Here is a 17,419-nt window from a genome sequence, read left to right as displayed (position 1 = left end):
AGCAGCTTTTACTGAGAATTTAAAAATCCCCGATCCCACTTCATTTCCTTTTACCTGTCTTTCATCTGGGTAAGTTAACACTATTCTGTCCTCACTACAACCCTGCAAGGTAGGTTAGTCCAAGAGATGGCAGCAGGACAGTGCATTATTTCAAGGATGAATGAGAATCTGAAGCTGGATCTCCCTGGTCAAATGCTCTCGTCACTACTATGTGGACATGTCTCCTCTTCACACCAAAACAGTTCTTACAGCTCTTCATTCCTTTGTACCGGACAGCTCCCCCAGCCCCACCACACCCACCCACGCACACAAATACCAATGCATGATTCAGCTGGTCCTAAACAGCCAACAGCCTGGCTTCACATGGTCTGCAATAGCCCTTATAGTCGACAGAGCAAAGCCTTCAAGCGGACTGATGCCACCGTCAGGGGCTTGACACAAGCCGTCACTGGCATGCCTGAGGCATGGCCCCTGCCAGGGTGGCCCCCTGAAGGAGCGATCTATCAGGGCTGGGTGCCCCAGAGCCCTGGATCAGGGAGCGGGCATATAACAACCCCCCCCCCCCCCCGGCCTTCTGATCCCCTCTGGCTTTGAAACACAAAGACTGTGATTAGAGAAGTCTGCCTCCAGTAGCAGAGGATATTACTGCAGGCTTTAATCACACTGACACATCTCAATTAATTCAAATTATTTAATTGTAGTTAACGTTGCTTCAGAATGAACTAACCTCAAGCTCATCTCTAGAGTGTGCTTAGCATGCATGTCAAGCTTCAGGGGTCCTTTTCTTATTTGTATCTCATTTCTTTTTTGTGAAAAATTTAAAAAATGTTTTTGAAAGCCTCAGGGGTCCAAGATTTCATGTTCTTGGAGCTATGGGACTCATCGACACCCTTCCTTTGATTATCGCAGCGATTATTCTGTAGCTTTCTCTTGATTTGTGCCCTTTCTCCTGAATTGTGTCCTTGCCACATTCCCAGTACCTGTCGGTAGTATCACCAAATGGTCAGTCCTTTCCATTCACACACACCAGGCCAGACATTGGTTTGTAATGACTGAGTTTATTTTCCTGGGCATCCACCCCACACACCAGGCATACGGCAACCCCTTCCCCACTTTTCCACTGCAAAACTCTCCCCCTGCCCTTCCTAGTGGGGCACGTGGGTGGGGGGGAGGTGCCAAAGCAGAATGCCACGTTGGCATGGCTGTTCATTCTCCAGGAACAGGGGTGATCAGTCTTTGGAGAGCAGTCCCTTTGCATCTTCCCCCTTGTCCCCTCACCAAAAAAGAACAACTGTAACCAACTCCATCTCCCAGTCCCCAAAACCAGAAATGGGGAGGCAAGGATGGGAGGAAATACAGGTAGATGGGAAGGAAAAAGTGCTTAGTAAGCCCCTCTTGACACAGTTCCTCCGACAGGATCACAGACTATCCACTGCAAGTCTTATGCCAAGATCCTGGAGTCCCTAGCAAGGAACCAAGTCTGTCAGGGTCTGGAGATAGAGAGGGGTGTGTGTGTGAGAGAGACAGAGAGAGAGACAGAGAGAGATTGAGAGAAAGAGAAAGGACCTGTGTCCTCTCCTCACCACAAATGTCCTGTCCCCAAATGTCTACTCATGTACATCCCAGATCTCAGAGAGGAGCGGTGGCAGTTTCTTGTCTTGGAGACGCAAAGCAAAGACCTGCTCCGAGTGCACGCTGCTCAAAGTTCGCAGGCTCACCAGCTTCATCAACATGCGTGGGAACATCAGGTGGTCCTGGAGAATGAAGGTGAGGAGAGACAGTGCCTTGAGTTTAAATCAGGGACAGGCAGCTTGCGGTCCTGCATCATCTCAAACCAGGGGCCATGCTGACTAGACCTGGCAGGAGTTGGCAACATCAACAAGGGGTGCAGAGGAACCGTTCCTTCTAATAACAAACTTGGGCGACAGACTGCAGTTTAGTTTGGAAGCAGAACAGAACCATCCAGAATTAAGGTGGTCATTTTAATGTGCTTGGGGGAGTTCCTAGGCATGCAGAAGGATATAAAATCAATTCGCATAGCCCCCATCCCCACAAACTCATCTGACAAAAATCTGTGAATCTTCTAGATGCAGAAGTGACTGTGAAAGGAAAAAGAAAACTGAAGCTCAGGGGAGGGCTGCTAGGTAGAAGAGAGGGGGAAAGAAAATGAAAACCCTTCTCTGCCTGTGGCTTGAGAGGGGTTTTCTCCACACAGTCCTATGGCTTTTGGGGTGCCATCTAGGGTCCATAGGACTGAAGTCAGATTCAGTTGCCAGTCTGGCTAACTTTTATACATGGAGTGAGAAGAGGCATACTGCCCTTTGCCTTGGATAGCCAAATGTCTTGGACTGGGAGAATCTGTAGTCGCCCAGATGTTAAAGGACCCTATTTCCAGTCCAATCCACCTGACCTGGCTAGCAGTGAGGGATGAAAAGTGCTGAGTCCATCATCCTCTGGAAAGCCTTAGGGTTTGGGATTCTGTCTGACAATCAGTGGAGGGACCCTGGACTGAGATTTCCTGAAGCCAAATGCAGCTTTGCGACCTCACAGCAAAGTTGGCCAGGCATCGAGTACTTCATCTGGGGTCATAAACCCACAGAAATATCACTCTTTATCCCTCTCCACCCCACCAAATACAGTTGTGAGTCTTGTTCGACTTGGTCCCTGCTTCTCTGCCTCATGCATTTCATGGATCCTAGGAGGGCCAGTCTCTCTCTGACTCCAGCTACAAAAGCTGCTGCCCTTTATTCTGCTCTTTAGATTTGTTTATTCTTCCTAAATATAACTATTTTCAGGTCATTTAATCTAGTGCAATCTTGGCAGTGGCTCTGTGGGGTTCAAGGCAGAATTCCTTCCCTAGGAGATGCTAGGGAATGAAACCAGGATCTTCTGCATGGAAAGCAAGGGCTATACCACTGAACTATAGCCCGTTCTGCAGTGATTCCACACCCATCCACCCTCAGCATCTGGTGCTGTCCCTGTGCCCAGTGCAGAAACCTGTGGGCGGTGGAGGCGGATGTAAGAACTGAGCGCCTCAATGTAGGGTTGCTGCAGTGCCTCGACCAGGCCGTGGTCCTGCACATTAGGTCGGTCTGCTGAGAAGATATTGATCGCGATGAGGAGGGCGTACTCGGCGTCATCAAGCTGTAGCTGTCGCATGGCCCGGGAGAATTCAAAGATGGGGTTGATGAACTCTACCTGTAGGCCTGGTATGGGAGGTGGGGAATGAAAGCAGAGCCTCTGACAAAAAGAGCGGGTGCATCGCATTACAGCATTAAGAGGCACAAAACTGTGCACCTTTCCAATGTGAAAACAGAGGAGGGTCACTTGCGACCCTCACAATGTTCAGCCTACAGTTTCCACCATCCATCACCGAAACCCCAAGATCCGCCGATCCAAACCCGATTGCATGACACAGTGTAGTTCATTGTGTGTTGCTCAATCCACAATAATTAAATGCCCACAGATGCCATTTACATTATCCGACCCTTGCTGGGGAGGTGTGTCCAGGTTATGCAAGGGTTAAACAATCCTTATGTGACTCATGGTCTAATCTAGGGCTATGCAAGGGTTGTTAAACTCCATAGTTCACAGACCCTAACATGACACGACAAGCACCAAATGGGGGCTTGATATGCCAAAAAGTGACAGTGCATGTGACCTGGACATGCGGCGGGCTCACCCTGGGTTAGAGATCTCACAGTGGGCTGTCATGTCATGCGAGCTGCCCAGTCGCTTCAAATTAAATCAATTCTGAGGCCAGGGATTTGTTTTAAGCACCACAGTCCTCCACACAGAAATCCATTCCTCTTGACCTCTCCCTGCTCTATGCTTTCTTAATTTCAGTAGCACAGCTTAGGGAGGGGATAATTTTATTGCTTCTACTGTTAACCAAAAGCGAGTCACAAATCCTTGCTGATCTCCCAGATCTACCTTCTGACTTCATATATTCTGTGCTCAAGGCATGCAGGCTTTAAAGGTCAGTCATCAGTACAATGCAGCAAACTCTTACAAGAAAGAGACTTCTGAGCAGACATAAAAATGACTGGAAACTGGGGGATCCTGTTTTTAGGTGGTGTAAAGGTTTGTGCTGGCAGGAAAGAAGCTCTCCAGCACACTGCAGTGTGCAACAACTGCACATTAACAGAAGCAGGAAGGCAAAGGCCGATTCAAGACTGGGGGTGCCCAAGGCAAACAGCACCCTCTTTCGTCCCCAGATGCAAGACCAGGCATGTGGAAGAACGCAAAGCAGGATGCCATATTGCTCACTGATTCCATCTAGCTAGATGCAGAGGGACAGTGAGAAGTTAATGTAAACTCTCGCCAAATATGAAAACCCGGCAATCTTTACAATGCCCTTTTCACTTGACGTGTGAAGAGATGGTTGCTGATGCATGAACAAGCAAGTGATGTGAACCACCCACCGGGCAGGCTTAAACTCAGCCCTAGTTTCTCGGTCCCCCATGGCATGTAGATGTGTCATCTTGAATATATATTAGCAATCCTCAGAAACATTAATTCTGTTGTTAAAAGTATTAAAAATCTCCATCCACCAACCCTTTAATTTTCAGAGCAGCAGCGAGTATTTTAGTCCGCCCCCGCCCACATGACTACAGTATCTCTAGTCAAGGGACCATTTCTGCAGAACCTCAAGTCAGAGGCCAAAACCAGCCCTCCAAGAATCTGCAGGTTGCATCAACCTTCTTCTGCCCCACTTCCTTTTTTGCCACTGCTGGTTGTTGGTGGCTTCCTGCCGCTTGTGCAGGTTTGCCTTCTATTCTAAAAGCTACTAGCAGTAAGATTCTCAAGTCAAATATTGCAGTTTTTCGAATGCTGGGCCTTGCCTCTTTTGACTTTGGCAAAACGACTGCAATGAGTCCCCCACAAGCTTCTTCAAAATGATATCTGGCTCTGAGATGGGAGCAACACCCCTGCCGTACTTAGCAAAAGTCTGATCAAGCTTCACTAATCGCACAGCAAAAGCGGTGTGATGTGGAGAAGATTATTTTGCCTGGGGAGCTGCAATGCTGTTCAAACATGCTGGGCACTGTGTGGTCTTGTCATTTCTATGGCTGGTGAGAGAGCCAGGAGGTTCTGTGTCTTGGCAAGGGTCTGGCGCTGTGCTATTTTCACCCTGGGGAGGATGCAACTGTTGAGATTTGTGCTCTGGGTGCTTATTTGTGGCCTTTGCCAAAGTAAGAGAAACAAACGAAGTGACAGGCCGCAAGAATACTTCAGGGAAGTGGGCGGGAAGGCCACTCTTTTTATTCACAGGGTCTTCTTCCCCTTCCTGAGATGTTCTAAATGGCAAATGGCTTTAAAAAGGGGAGAGCTGAAGGTAGATCTCCCAATATTTGGATCCTGGTTTGCTCATGCCTGCATGGCTAGCAGTCAGGAATGCTAGAAGCTGAAGTCCAAAACATCTGGAGATCTACCTTCTGCCCATCTAGGCTTAGGATACCACAGAACAGAACAGAACAGAACAGAACAGAACAGAACCTTTCCATGTAAGCATAGCCAAACATGAGACCCAAGTGTGCCCACTATTTGTGAAATAAGACGGAACAGGTTATACCCAAAAGATAACTCAGAAATGTAACTTTGATCTTCCCCTCAGTGCTTGATGGCATTCTTCTAGCATGCTGTACTAAGGAGGAGAATTCTCTGGAAGTAGCTCCTCCACACACATCTTGGACCTTCCCTCCTTCCAGCTGTACTTCAGCTCACCTGCACGGTGAAAGTCGTCCTTGCTGTAGGTGAAATCTTTAAGAAATGTAATGCACTGGGTCTCGTGGTTGTAGCGCCGCGCTGTCTCCAACAGCATGATCTATGGCGATAGAGAGGGAAGAGGTTATTGGCCTGTCTTTAAAATAGTCCAGCATATGTGGTGCCCCTATGCAGGTACGGACAGACAGGGAGTTGGTCAGGAGTGCTACAGAACGGGAGCTGCCACACTGAAAGCTCTCTGGGTGGACTCCAATCTGCTCACCGGTCCATGTGGAACCACCAGGAACATGCCCTCCCATGAGCTCAGTCAGACTGGTTAAGGGAGAAGGCACTCTCTCAGGCTGCAAGCCAAATATCTTATGCATATTGCCCTAATTTGCATGGGAAGATTTCCCAGAAAACCCACACTGCTTTCCACCGCTGAAAATGCATGTACTTTTTACAGTGGGATGCAGCACTGTTTCAGAACATCTTGGGCTACAAAGGCCACAGTGATCATTCCAGGACTGGAAGAAATGCTTCAAACCACCTTAAGACCGGAAAAATGCAGACTATGCAAGTTTAGACAGAGAAAAGGGTGTACAGCTCTCAGCATGGCCCAGCCAGCATGCTGTAGGGAGCTGTGTGGCCAATGGGGCGAGCTAAACATCCAATAAATAACGACATACAGGTTGAGAGTAATGCAAATTGCTCAACTCTTGCTCACCTCGATGGTGGAGGCCTTGAGCAGCGCAATCTGGTCTTCCCGAGAAAGCTGCAGGAACCCAGGCACCTGCTTAGCAAAATCCACAATCTCTTGTACCGAGATGATGGCCAACTCTGTGAAGTGGGCAAAGCGCTGTTGCCGAGCCTCTCGGCTATTGGGGTCGCTGCCCATTGGCCAGGGCTGGCGAGTGATGCAAATGGTACCAGAAATACAGAAGGAGAGAAAAAGGAGGGCAAGGTTGGTCTAGAGGCATGCGGACACCATGGTCTTCCCCAGCACCATCTCAAGGACTTGCTCAACCAGCCCCTCCACACACACTCCCCAGATTCTACCACCTCTTATACCCGATGTAGTATATTAAATTAGAAGAAGCTGGTGATTCCCTCTTAATAATGTGCAGGAGACTTTCTGTCCTCTCCAAATCCCCTGCCCATTTTCCTTAACCATCAGGATTACTCTGCTCTACTCCTCCAACACAACCTCAGTGACCCAAGCAATTCCTTCCTGGAGAGATGTTCCTCCTGACACAGGAAAATACCTACAAGTGAGGACAGGTGGGACTGGAGCAATCATCAGAGAAATCAATTGCAAATCTAGACACATAAGCTCCAAAGTTCGTCCCACCTTCCACTCAATCAGCACACCCTATTGAGTTCTTGTACCATGTTTTAACTCAGGGTGGGCAGAAAGATTTGGATCAACTGATAGATATCTACTGGATCAGCAAGGATTTCTGACTCTTAACTGTTTAACCAGAGCAACAAGAAAAGACACACCCTGATTCTGAAATGCAGAAAGCCAGGTAAATGCCAGGCAGGTGAATGCCTCAGTTCTGGCACTCAAAGCAACTCCCTGAACATTAAAAGTGCAATCCTATGCATGTTCAGTCAGAAAAAATCCTACAGCCAACTAACTAGGAAGTCTTCAATTAAGAATAGCTTCTTCTTTTGTCCAAACTAGAAAATGATGGTTACCACCTATGGAGTAAGCCAGGATTCTTTAACTTCAAATCATGGTTTTAAGATCCTGGCTTGTTCCAGAGTTGCTAAGTATGGTTTCCTGGTTCAGATGAAACAAAAAAGAATGGCTGATTAGAGGCTTCCTTTTTAAACTGTGGCTTAAATTAGAGAGTTGTGTGTTGAGGCTCATTTGTATCTCAGCTAATTAAGCCGAGCTATAGTTGCCTAAACGGGACATGCGTATGTTTGCGTGGGTCTTGGGGGGATCTGTGGGGAGTCGGGTCCCTCAGATGAAGAGATGAGGCACAGACTCAATAATGCTGGATAGGATGCCTGGGAACACCATGAATCAGGAGCACTGACTCTCTTTCAACCCAAGGACTGATTTTTTTTCCGGAGGAGCTGTCAGGGGCTACATTCCAGTAGCGGATGGGGCTGAAGGCAAAAGGGGTGCACTATAACCTTAAATATCCTATTGCCAGTAACTAAGCCTTAGGAGAGGCGCTGCAGTAACTGAGCTTTAGGAGAGGGGGGAAATTGCGGAAAAGATGGGAAGCTAATTGGTAGTTAGAGGCAAAGGGGTATGACCATGTGGAGATCCTGGGGGGACTGAATCTGGGGTATTACATGACAGCTTGAAAGGAAGACATGACTGGAGGCAGGAAGAGGTTATATTCCCTGCTAGCCCTTCATTCTCTCCAATCATGAAGGGTTTCTACCCTTTTCTATGGTTCTACCTCGTGCTTGATGTTGGGAATGAAAGGGGCAATTTTCTAGGCACGTGACCCAAGGCCAGGCAGATTCAGACTCATCAGAAGGGGTCCAGGAACCAAAATTCGCAGACAATGAATTGGAGGAGTGGTCAGGCTTCTCCTAAGGGCACCCGCCCGGGGTGTTTAGGCACAGGTTGAGAATAGGATTTACAACTGCAGGGAGAGGCCATGGGAGAAGAATTCCTGCAGCCCGTTGAGCTTGGCACAACTCTGGACTCCGTGACACAATGTTGGGAAAGATGGGCTGATCAGCTGGAGGGGCGATGGACAAAGGAGAGGCTTGCCCATCTCCAAAAAGGGCATCCCAGAGGGTGGGGTCCAGGGGTGCTCAAAAGAATGCTCAGAAGTAGTTGCCAGATGGGTTCAACAAGCCATTCTGTGCATGCTCAGAAACTCATTCTTACTGGAAGTGCACTGGAAAAGAAAGAGCTTTTGCCAAAGAACAGTCTGTGTTTTGGAAGTGTGGAGGGGAACGTGGCTTGCAACAATTCGTTCCTGATTCCCATTCCAGACTGACACACTCAGCTATAGGATGGAACTACTTTCTGGGAAGAAACCCAGGAGCCTAGCAGGCATTTCTGTCTAGAACACCAGGCCTTCTGGCCTCCCAGGAAGATGCAGTGGGGAACTCTGATGTGACTTAGATAAAAGTTCCCCTTCCACAAACATCTGGTGTCCTCCCGATTAACAAAACCCTAATTAGATCAAAGCATAATTCAAAACACTGCAATAAGCAGAACAAACAATAATTACCGTGACTTTGGGCTGGTCGCTGAAGCTCCTCTTGTTGCACTGCTGTTGTGCGGCAACCAGTTGCCGGATCATGCCCTCTTGCTGGGGCGTGAGCGGCGCTGGCTCAGGTTGGGGCAACGTGGGGTCACAGGGCAGAGGGGGTACCCGAAGGACCTCGCCTCCACCCCCCTCCCCACCTGACGCCCCTTCCCCCTCCTGCTGCTTTCGGATCTTTTTCTTGCGGATCTGCTCTTCTGAAAGAACGCCTGGAGGAGTACGAGAGGGGAAGTGTGAGCAAGACAAGGAGGAATCACAGAGGCACTTCTCAGAGTCGCTGCTCTGGTAGGACGAGCTTCCCATTCCCACTGAAGAACTGCATTCCCTGACAGTGGAATTCCCTCCCTAGAAAGAATTGCCTGCTGCCATCACCACTCTCTGTTTACAACAAGCCAACTCTATTCTGTTTGCTCAACCTATTAATTATCATTAACTGCTTCTGGATTCCAAAGTGAAACAATCACGCCAATTGTTTGTCTGTATTTTGAAATGCAACATGCCCAGCATGGCACTCTTGATCAGCTTTTACATCTGCTTACTGCTAACATTGCATTGCCATCTTAATCTTTAATTTGTAATCTGTCCTGAAGACTGCCAATAGCAGAAAGGTGGGATGTAAACCTTTTAAAGCAAGGGTGGGCAGAAGAGAGAAGTGGATCCACTGGCGAATGTCTGGATGATTTTTTAATTCTTTTTCCCCTTTGGGAAAGAATCCAAGGGAGGTTACATAGTCCTCTCCATTTCATTCTCACAACAACCTGTGAGGTAGAGCAGGCTGGAAGTCAGGGACTGGCCCAAAGTCACCCAGTGAGCTCTGTGGTCAAGGGCAGATGAGAACTGGGGTGCATGTTGTTTCCTCGAGACACGTCCATGTGGCTGGTGGATCTCAGGGTACTAATATAAAATCAAAAGCCAATCCTGAGGGATTGGCAATGCCCATCTCGGTACGTACCAGGCCACTAAGATCTTCTGTGGAGGTCCTTCTTCAAGAGCCACCCCCTAATGAAGTGAGAGGTGAAATGGCTAGAAGGGCCTTCTCTGTGATTGCACCCCACTTACGGAATGCCGTCCCTAAGGAAGTGCTCATGGAACCATCACAGCTTGCCTTTCGGCCCCAGGTAAAGATTTTTTTATTTAACATGTGTTTTAGTAGCCGATTTGGTTTTTAATGCTGTTGACTTATTGCTGCTTACTTGCTGTGATCTTTCGCCGTGGATATGAGATTTTATATTTTTAATGGATTTTACTTGATTCTATTGTTCGATTTACTGCATTATTGTTTTTAGTGTTGGCTGTCCACGTTTTTATGTAAAGCTGCCCCAGTGAGCCCTTTTGGCTATAGAGTAGCATATAAATGCAATAAACAATAACAATGGCTAATGATCCCGTCAGCCCAACCTTCACTCCCACCAGTTCCCGGCTCCATCTCTCGCCAGCACTCACACTCCTCGCGCATGCCCGCCTGTCGGCACTTCTTCAAGCGGCACTCCTGGCACTTCCGGCGCATGTACATGTCCATGTGGCACTGCCCGATGCCCTTGCAGGTGTACTGTGCCCCTTTGATGACGCTGCGCCGGAAGAAGCCCTTGCAGCCCTCGCAGCTGAGCACGTTGTAGTGGAACCCGGAGGCCTTGTCCCCACACACGCTGCAGACCTCATCCCCCAACATCTTCGGGGCAGGGCCCTTTTTGCGCTTGCGGGCAGGCTCCTCAGCTGCAGAGAGAAGTGGAAAGAGAGAACAAAGGTGACTCAGAGACCCCTCTGCCCACCCTTGATTCCAATGACCGGTTAAGAGAGGGGTGCAGAATCTCTGAAGTGGGACCCTGCGTCCAGCCCCTGGACTTTCTCCCTTTCTATAAGGCTGACCTGCTTCCTCTAAGGTTTATAGTTCCTGGCAGTAAGAGCTGTAAAGGCTGAAATGTGCTGGAATTTTGGCCCCATCCCGTTGACCTTTGCCCGGCCTGCCACTGGAATGCGGCCTGAGAACTCCTTGGGTTGAAAGAGGCAACACAGCCCTGCCCCGAGCAGTCTAGGACCAGTGTAACTGAAGGACCACTTACTGCCACATAAAAGTGCTCAGCAGCTGAGATCTTGAAATCAAGAGGCCCAGCTTTGAACACTGCCATCTTCTCTATCAAAGAACAGGACTTCTTGATAACAAATGTATCTTTTTCCCCTTGTTGGTTCACATGGGACCAGACCAGACTGCCTTCAAAAACAAAATGTTCCACTTCAGGAGTATTTTCAACTGTGTTCTAAAAAATTATTATTTTTCAGGGGTTCATCCATTTCTAAAAGTAGCTGCAAAAACCTGCTGTTGCTATTTGCATACATTGTGTTTCAAGAATTTAAAAAAACACATGCAAGCAGCCTTCAAAATTCTGCTTAAGAAATTCTAGGCCAAAGAGTGACTCTTTTTCCAGGCTCTGGGGTCCTGTAATTGCCTTTAGGGCAGCTAGCTACAACTTGATACTGGTAGATATAAATATTTTCCCCTGTTCTAAAAGTGAATATTGCCCAATTTGTGGTAAACTGTTTAACAATACACAAGCTATCCATTTAGAATTTTATTTTATGGAATGTTAGATAACTTAGAAGATATTCTCCTATGTGAATGTGATATTGTTTGGGGTGCAATCCAGTCTGGATGCCTGTAACCCTACAAACACATATGATTCTAGAAGAAGATTGCCTCTGTGTTCCTCCCACCCTGCAGAACACCTGGATGGCCAATTTTGACTGCCTGTGTTATGACTTGGGGCAAGCATATGGAAAAGAGCCCGAGGTACTCTCAGAAGCCTTCATATCCTGGTGGTGCCTGTCTGCTCCCTTCATTCCCCCCACCGGATGCCCATTCAACCCCTGAGGTTGACAGAACTGGTACAGTTCTTTTCCCACTGGCTGGGAAAGAACTGCATAGGGCTCCAAGTTCAGAGACCCAGCTATGAGGTTAGAGAACTTTTCTGACCTCATAGCTGGGTCTCCGAAAAATCTTATGACAATCTAAATTCTGTCTAGCAGCCATAGGATGCAGTGTATTTGCACATATAGATAGAAGATACAAATATTTCTTTTTAAAAAGAGTAACAGATAATATTTGAATCAATGAATACCCAAATCCCTTTCCCAATCCCAAATGCACTTTCAGCACTCACTGCAGCCATCTGCTAGCAACATTATTCCAGGCTGCTGGCGCCTAGGCCCAGGCTGTCCCCCTTTCCCCACTCACCAGCGCTGTGTGTAGAGCTTTCTCCATCATCTGTGCAAACCACCTCGATTTTCACAGTGCTGTGAGACTCTGGCCTGGCCTCTGACCACTCGTCTTTGACCTGTGAAGCGGGCTCCCCATCCTCTGTTTAAAAAACAAACAATGGAAAGAAAAATGAGGCAAGACAAGAGTTCATCTTCAAAGGCCCACCTCCATCACTTGGCCAGGCCTGGGCTGGCAGATCAAGGTGTCAGGTGCTGGCTTACCTAATGATAAGTCAGGTTCATCGGTGCCCGTTTTGGCCATCTCAGGGCATTAGCCACAGCAGCATTGCATAGTCAGCTCTGGAACCAGGCAAACAAATAAAAAGGCAGTTCAGCTAGCAAGACACTTTCCCTTTGCTCTCCTTCCTCACTCCTCTTTCATCTCCCTGGGAAAAGGACAATGGTCCAGCCACTTCTTCATATCTTGGCATATCAACGTTTTGATTGCTGCAGTCAGGTCCTTCTCCTACCACTTATTCACTTCAGATCTCTTACGGCAGCCTTCTCCATCCGAGCACCTGCAAAGGTATTGAACTTCAGCTCCCATCAACTTTGCCAGCAAAGCCAATGATCAGGAATTCTGGGAGTTAGAGTCTCAGATATCTGGAGGAGGCTGTTTTAAAGAGCAGAGAAAGAACAACTCCAGTTTCCCGTTGCCTACCAATGCCCGAGGAGTGGGAAAATGCCCCTCCTTGCCTGCTCCTCTTCATTCTTGTGAGGGTTGGTCAAGGACATTTTGCTGCCTAGTGCAGAAGAGTAAGCAGTACAGAACAGAGAGAACAGAACAGGGGAGAACAGAACAGACGGTACCTCCTTCGCCAAGTCAAGGTGCATAGCATCCAAGTGATCTTGGTTCCTGAGGCATAAAAACCACCACCACCACCACCACCACTCCACTATTTTATTATTACACAGCCTTTCTCAGAGCATAAAAACACAATACTGGAATGATAAGCAGTGCCCTGTCCTTTCACAACATCTCAAGAATCGGAGGAGGCCCAAGGGAGGTGTCAGCTCTGTAACACCAATGCCCATCATCTATAATGCAGGAACCTTGGGTTACATTCTATAAAATTGACCAGCAGCAGATTCAGGACGGACTCAAAGACATATGCTCTCATGCCACTTCTGTACTTAATGAAAGAAACCCATTATTGCAAGATGTGGTAATGAGTTCCTACATTACCAAGAGGTAGATTTACAAGAGGATAAGACCAGTTCATGGAGTACAGGTCAATAGCTCTTGGCTGCAATGGCTCAATGCAATCTCACATTGGGAGGGAAGCAGACCACTGAAATCTAATTGCAAGGGGCAAATCCATACATAACCTGTGAGATTCCTGGTGGTTTCTGGTTGTCTATCATAGGATACTGGAACAGACTTTGGTCTGATCCAGCAGAACTCTTCTTATGTTTTTTCCTCTTATGTCAAGGGTAGACAGCCTGTGGGCCTAGAGTGCACATGGCCTTTGGCTTAATTTCAAAGCAATCAATATTGATATTTGGAGAGAACAAACTGTCCCTCCGCTGCCAGCCCAAAAGCTAAGATGAATGAGATTGGGTTCAGACAACATGATAATCCACACTCTAGGTATAAGTATACACTGAGTGTGGATTGTTGTTGAACGCTGTTGAAATGTGAGCTATTGTGTTGTCTGAACCCAGCTGCACTAACAAGCCATGGCTTATTAACCACAAACAACCCATGAAGAGAACCCACAGTTTGTTGATAGGTGATGAACCGTGGGTTGTTCACCATGGTTTATTATCTCAGCTAGGTTCAGACAACACAATAACCCATGTTTTGACAACACCCTATGAACAACAATAACTCACACTCAACCCACCCCAAACTCCTTAAGCATGGGTTACTATGCTGCCTGAACCCAGTCTGAGATTGAGAAGGGGGCATAAGATAAAGAGAGAAAAGGGGTGACCCCAACCACTTGGGTATGATGCTTCCCACCAAGGGAAAGCTCTATAGCTCAGTGCTGGAGCAGATTCAGATCCCAGATTCAGTGCCTGGCATTTCTGTCAGGCAGGACAGAAAAACTGCCAGAAACTCCAGAAAGCTTCTGCTGCTGCTTAGTGTTGGGAGTCCAAGGCTTGATGGACCCACACTCTGGCTCAGTACAAGGCAGCTTTCTATATTCCTATGGAATGCAGCTGATGTCAGAAAAAAAACGTTTTATACGCCTACCTTACGTTATACTATTTCTAAAGCACTCCTTACATGCTTCCTCTTCCTGCAAAAAGCTACCCTTTTCACAAGAAGGAAACTGAGTGCCTTTTGATCTATGTGTCCATCATGAGCCTCATCTGCTGCTATCTATCTCTTTCCCATCTACCATCTCCTCTGCACATGTGCAAATTTTCACTGCCACCCAGTTTGATATATATCCCCCCACCCCAAGCTCACCCAAACAATTTCTACCATACAGTCTCACCTTTCTCCCCACAATGGGGAAGCCTCAGCTAGCTGACAACCACATAACAGATCTTCTGGGGTAGCAAAAGCAAGAAAATGGAAAGAAAAGGCAGGTGGCCAAATGACTGATCTGAGGTTAAAGTGCACCTGAAAGGGAAAGAGGAATCAGGTGTCAATAAATCCCTCTAATCTCTTCATGCCACTCTCCCCACATGAGATAGATGAACAGTAATCCCAGCAAGACAGACATATTTTCAACACACATTATTTGACACCCACTGTTGCAGGGATCTTGTATAGTCAACATCCTTAAATGGTGTGAGAAGGTGAGTAAAAAGTTATGCACAGAGTGTTTATAGGTAACTGTGGGGATACCGAGAGTTTCAGAGAACATGCACAAGGTTACATCCTGTTACTTCCAATGAATGCATCTCTGTTTACTATTATCCTTTGTTGTTGTCTGTTCATAAAGAATAAACAGAAGAATAGAAACCATATGTCAAGTCAAAAGTATCACACCAAAGGAATAAACAAAACAGTTACCATTTTCTAACCATGTGCAAGTATGAAAATGCGTGCAAAATGTTAACTCATCTGTGTTACACAGCCTTGAGCAAGCATCTTTAGGATATGCTCCTCTAGATCAAAGTGGACATTCGTCACCCTGCCATGCAATTTACATGCTCTCTTGTGTTAATCAGGCTGCTTGAAAAAAAAGAGGTATTCTCAGCTATAATTACAGAATTATTATTTTAACAACTATAAGGAAGCTGTTGCAGGAAAAAGTTTAAGTCTTGTGTAAGTTTTCCACATGCTCCCTCTGTCACTACTGAGAATGAAAGGAAATGCCCTTTAGTCCAGCTGACTATATAAATTAAGTAGCTTGCATTGCATCTCCGTAGCACTTTCAAATGTTAAAAGCATTTTATGTACACTAGCTGGTGATATTCCTGTAAAATAAGGCAAGATTATTCCTTCTTTTTCCAAACTTTAGAAGTGAGCAGGAATCCTTATTTAGTCAAAACCTTACCGGGGGGGGGGGGGGGGAAGAGACCTTGTAATAATGTCTAATGAGAACTGAGCATACTCAATGGCCACAGAATTTTCAGTGGGAGAAAAAAACACAGAAAACCAGGATCGAATTGAGTATCTTGAGGAAGGAATTGCTGGCCTCCTGAAGAGAAGCACTCCATACTGCAACATTTTGTTGCAGGCCCCACTTGCCTCCCACATTGCAGATGGAGGGGATGGGGAACTGAGGCTTAAGGGAGAGTGGATTGCCTAAGGCTACTGGCTGAGTCCATGGCAGGCATAAAATTCAAACCTGGGAGCTAATTCGTAGTTCATTCACTTGGCTGTTACACAAGTACTTGACAGGCACAGTTCCACCAGGTGCCACGTGCCAGAGCAAGTTCCAGTTGTCCATGGTCCTCAGCACCATTTAGAGGGGCTCTGCCATTTCTCCTGCCACAACCATCTGTCTCTAGGGAGTCCACTGGGGACTCTGACACCTCTTTCCGTTGGGGATGGCTAGAAGCAGCACAGATGGTAGAAATCCTACCCACTGAGAGCAAAGAGAGTATAAAAGTCAAAGCAAACCCTTCCCTGCTGATCATCTGCTTGGCAGGCTGCCGTTGTTATTGTTTTGAACCCTCTATGAGAGCCTTCCCCAACCTGGTGCCCTCCAGATGTTCTGGAGTTCGACACTTTTCTAACCATCCACCATGGCCAGTGCTCAGGAATACTAGGAGCTGTAGTCCAAAACATCTGAAGGATGAGGGAAGGCTGCCTGTCTTATCTTCCTGTAAAATAAGGAATAGGGACCTCACACATCCTTGCTGTGCCCATGCTTCGATCTGGGGACCGCCGGGGCTCAAGAGCACCGATCCTCTCGCCAAGCTTGCAATCCGGCAGACAAAGCCCCACAGAATACGATGGGGCTTCCCAAAGAGTAAACATGCCCTGGATTGCACAGTAAAGGAACCGCAGGGATCTTAGCATAAGAGTGCGGGGGTGGCAGCTTTACTTCGCAGGTTAGGACTTTTTCCGGGGGGTGGAATACACTCCTCGGGAGAGGGGGTGGTCGTCAAGCGACTCCAACTCCAGCCTTCACACAGCAGGTACCTCCCCAAAACTCCCTACCGCCCCCCAACTTTCGACCCCCTTCGTTACCTCTCTGTCTCTCTCTGCCTCTCTCCCTCCTGCTGCAACTTGCATCAAAAAAGTAAAAACAGTTATCGCACACAGGAGCCAGTCGCTTCCGGGAACCCTTGCTGGGCGTCACTTCCCTTTCCAGCTTGGGAAACCACCCCTTCTCCGGCAGGCACCTCCTTCTACACCCGTGTCGCGGCAGTTACACAACCGAGGACGCGTGTGGGATCGGCTGGTGGAGAGCTACCTTGTTCTCTGTAGAAAGGCGCAGCATCTAAGGGCCGAAGCGGAGATGATTTTGTATCTGTCTCCGGCAACTCCGTCTTTTTAAAAAATCATTCCAAAGTAGAGACGGGGAGCCTGATTCGGATCTTGAAGGCACCCCACGCACCGCGCGTGTAGACACGAGGAGCTGGATTCGGATCTTAAAAGCACTCGCAACGTCACCCATCGCACCCTCTCCCTGTGGTTGGTGGCGTAGCAGCAGTCCTGAACCGAATTGGGATCCCTGTGTCGGGACCTTAGCGCGCAGTGTAGCTGCGTGGAAAGGAAGGGGGATGTTCCGATTCTGAGTTTCCCATGGCTCCTCTAAAGTGAAAATGAAAAAAATCAGACTGAGCGTCCTGCGTCTGCT

At 47.6% G+C, this 17,419-nt stretch overlaps 1 protein-coding gene across 4 annotated transcripts; it reads right to left on the bottom strand.

Annotated features, from left to right (window-relative positions):
* Positions 1–1,038: 1,038 nt before the first annotated feature.
* On the bottom strand, positions 1,039–17,052 carry NR1H2 (nuclear receptor subfamily 1 group H member 2). 4 transcript variants are annotated; one of them, XM_044444692.1, is made up of 10 exons: positions 17,033–17,052; positions 14,654–14,781; positions 12,429–12,724; positions 12,184–12,306; positions 10,398–10,667; positions 8,919–9,163; positions 6,434–6,613; positions 5,728–5,827; positions 2,998–3,206; positions 1,039–1,754 (listed from the first exon to the last, which is right to left on the bottom strand). In XM_044444692.1, the coding sequence occupies exons 3-10, from the start codon at positions 12,466–12,468 to the stop codon at positions 1,608–1,610; spliced, it is 1,314 nt and encodes a 437-aa protein (XP_044300627.1). In that variant the 5' UTR covers positions 12,469–12,724; positions 14,654–14,781; positions 17,033–17,052; the 3' UTR covers positions 1,039–1,607. The 4 variants fall into 4 exon arrangements, with proteins under 4 accessions (XP_044300627.1, XP_044300629.1, XP_044300628.1 ...); XM_044444694.1 differs by having other exon boundaries at positions 12,429–12,506; XM_044444693.1 differs by lacking the exon at positions 17,033–17,052 and adding an exon at positions 16,807–16,862.
* Between the last annotated feature and the right edge of the window lie 367 nt (positions 17,053–17,419).

The sequence above is a fragment of the Varanus komodoensis genome, unplaced genomic scaffold, assembly GCF_004798865.1.
Source record: "Varanus komodoensis strain SLA01 unplaced genomic scaffold, ASM479886v1 scaffold45, whole genome shotgun sequence".
Taxonomy (NCBI): Eukaryota; Metazoa; Chordata; class Lepidosauria; order Squamata; family Varanidae; genus Varanus; species Varanus komodoensis.
This window is presented reverse-complemented; position numbering and strand designations above follow the sequence as displayed.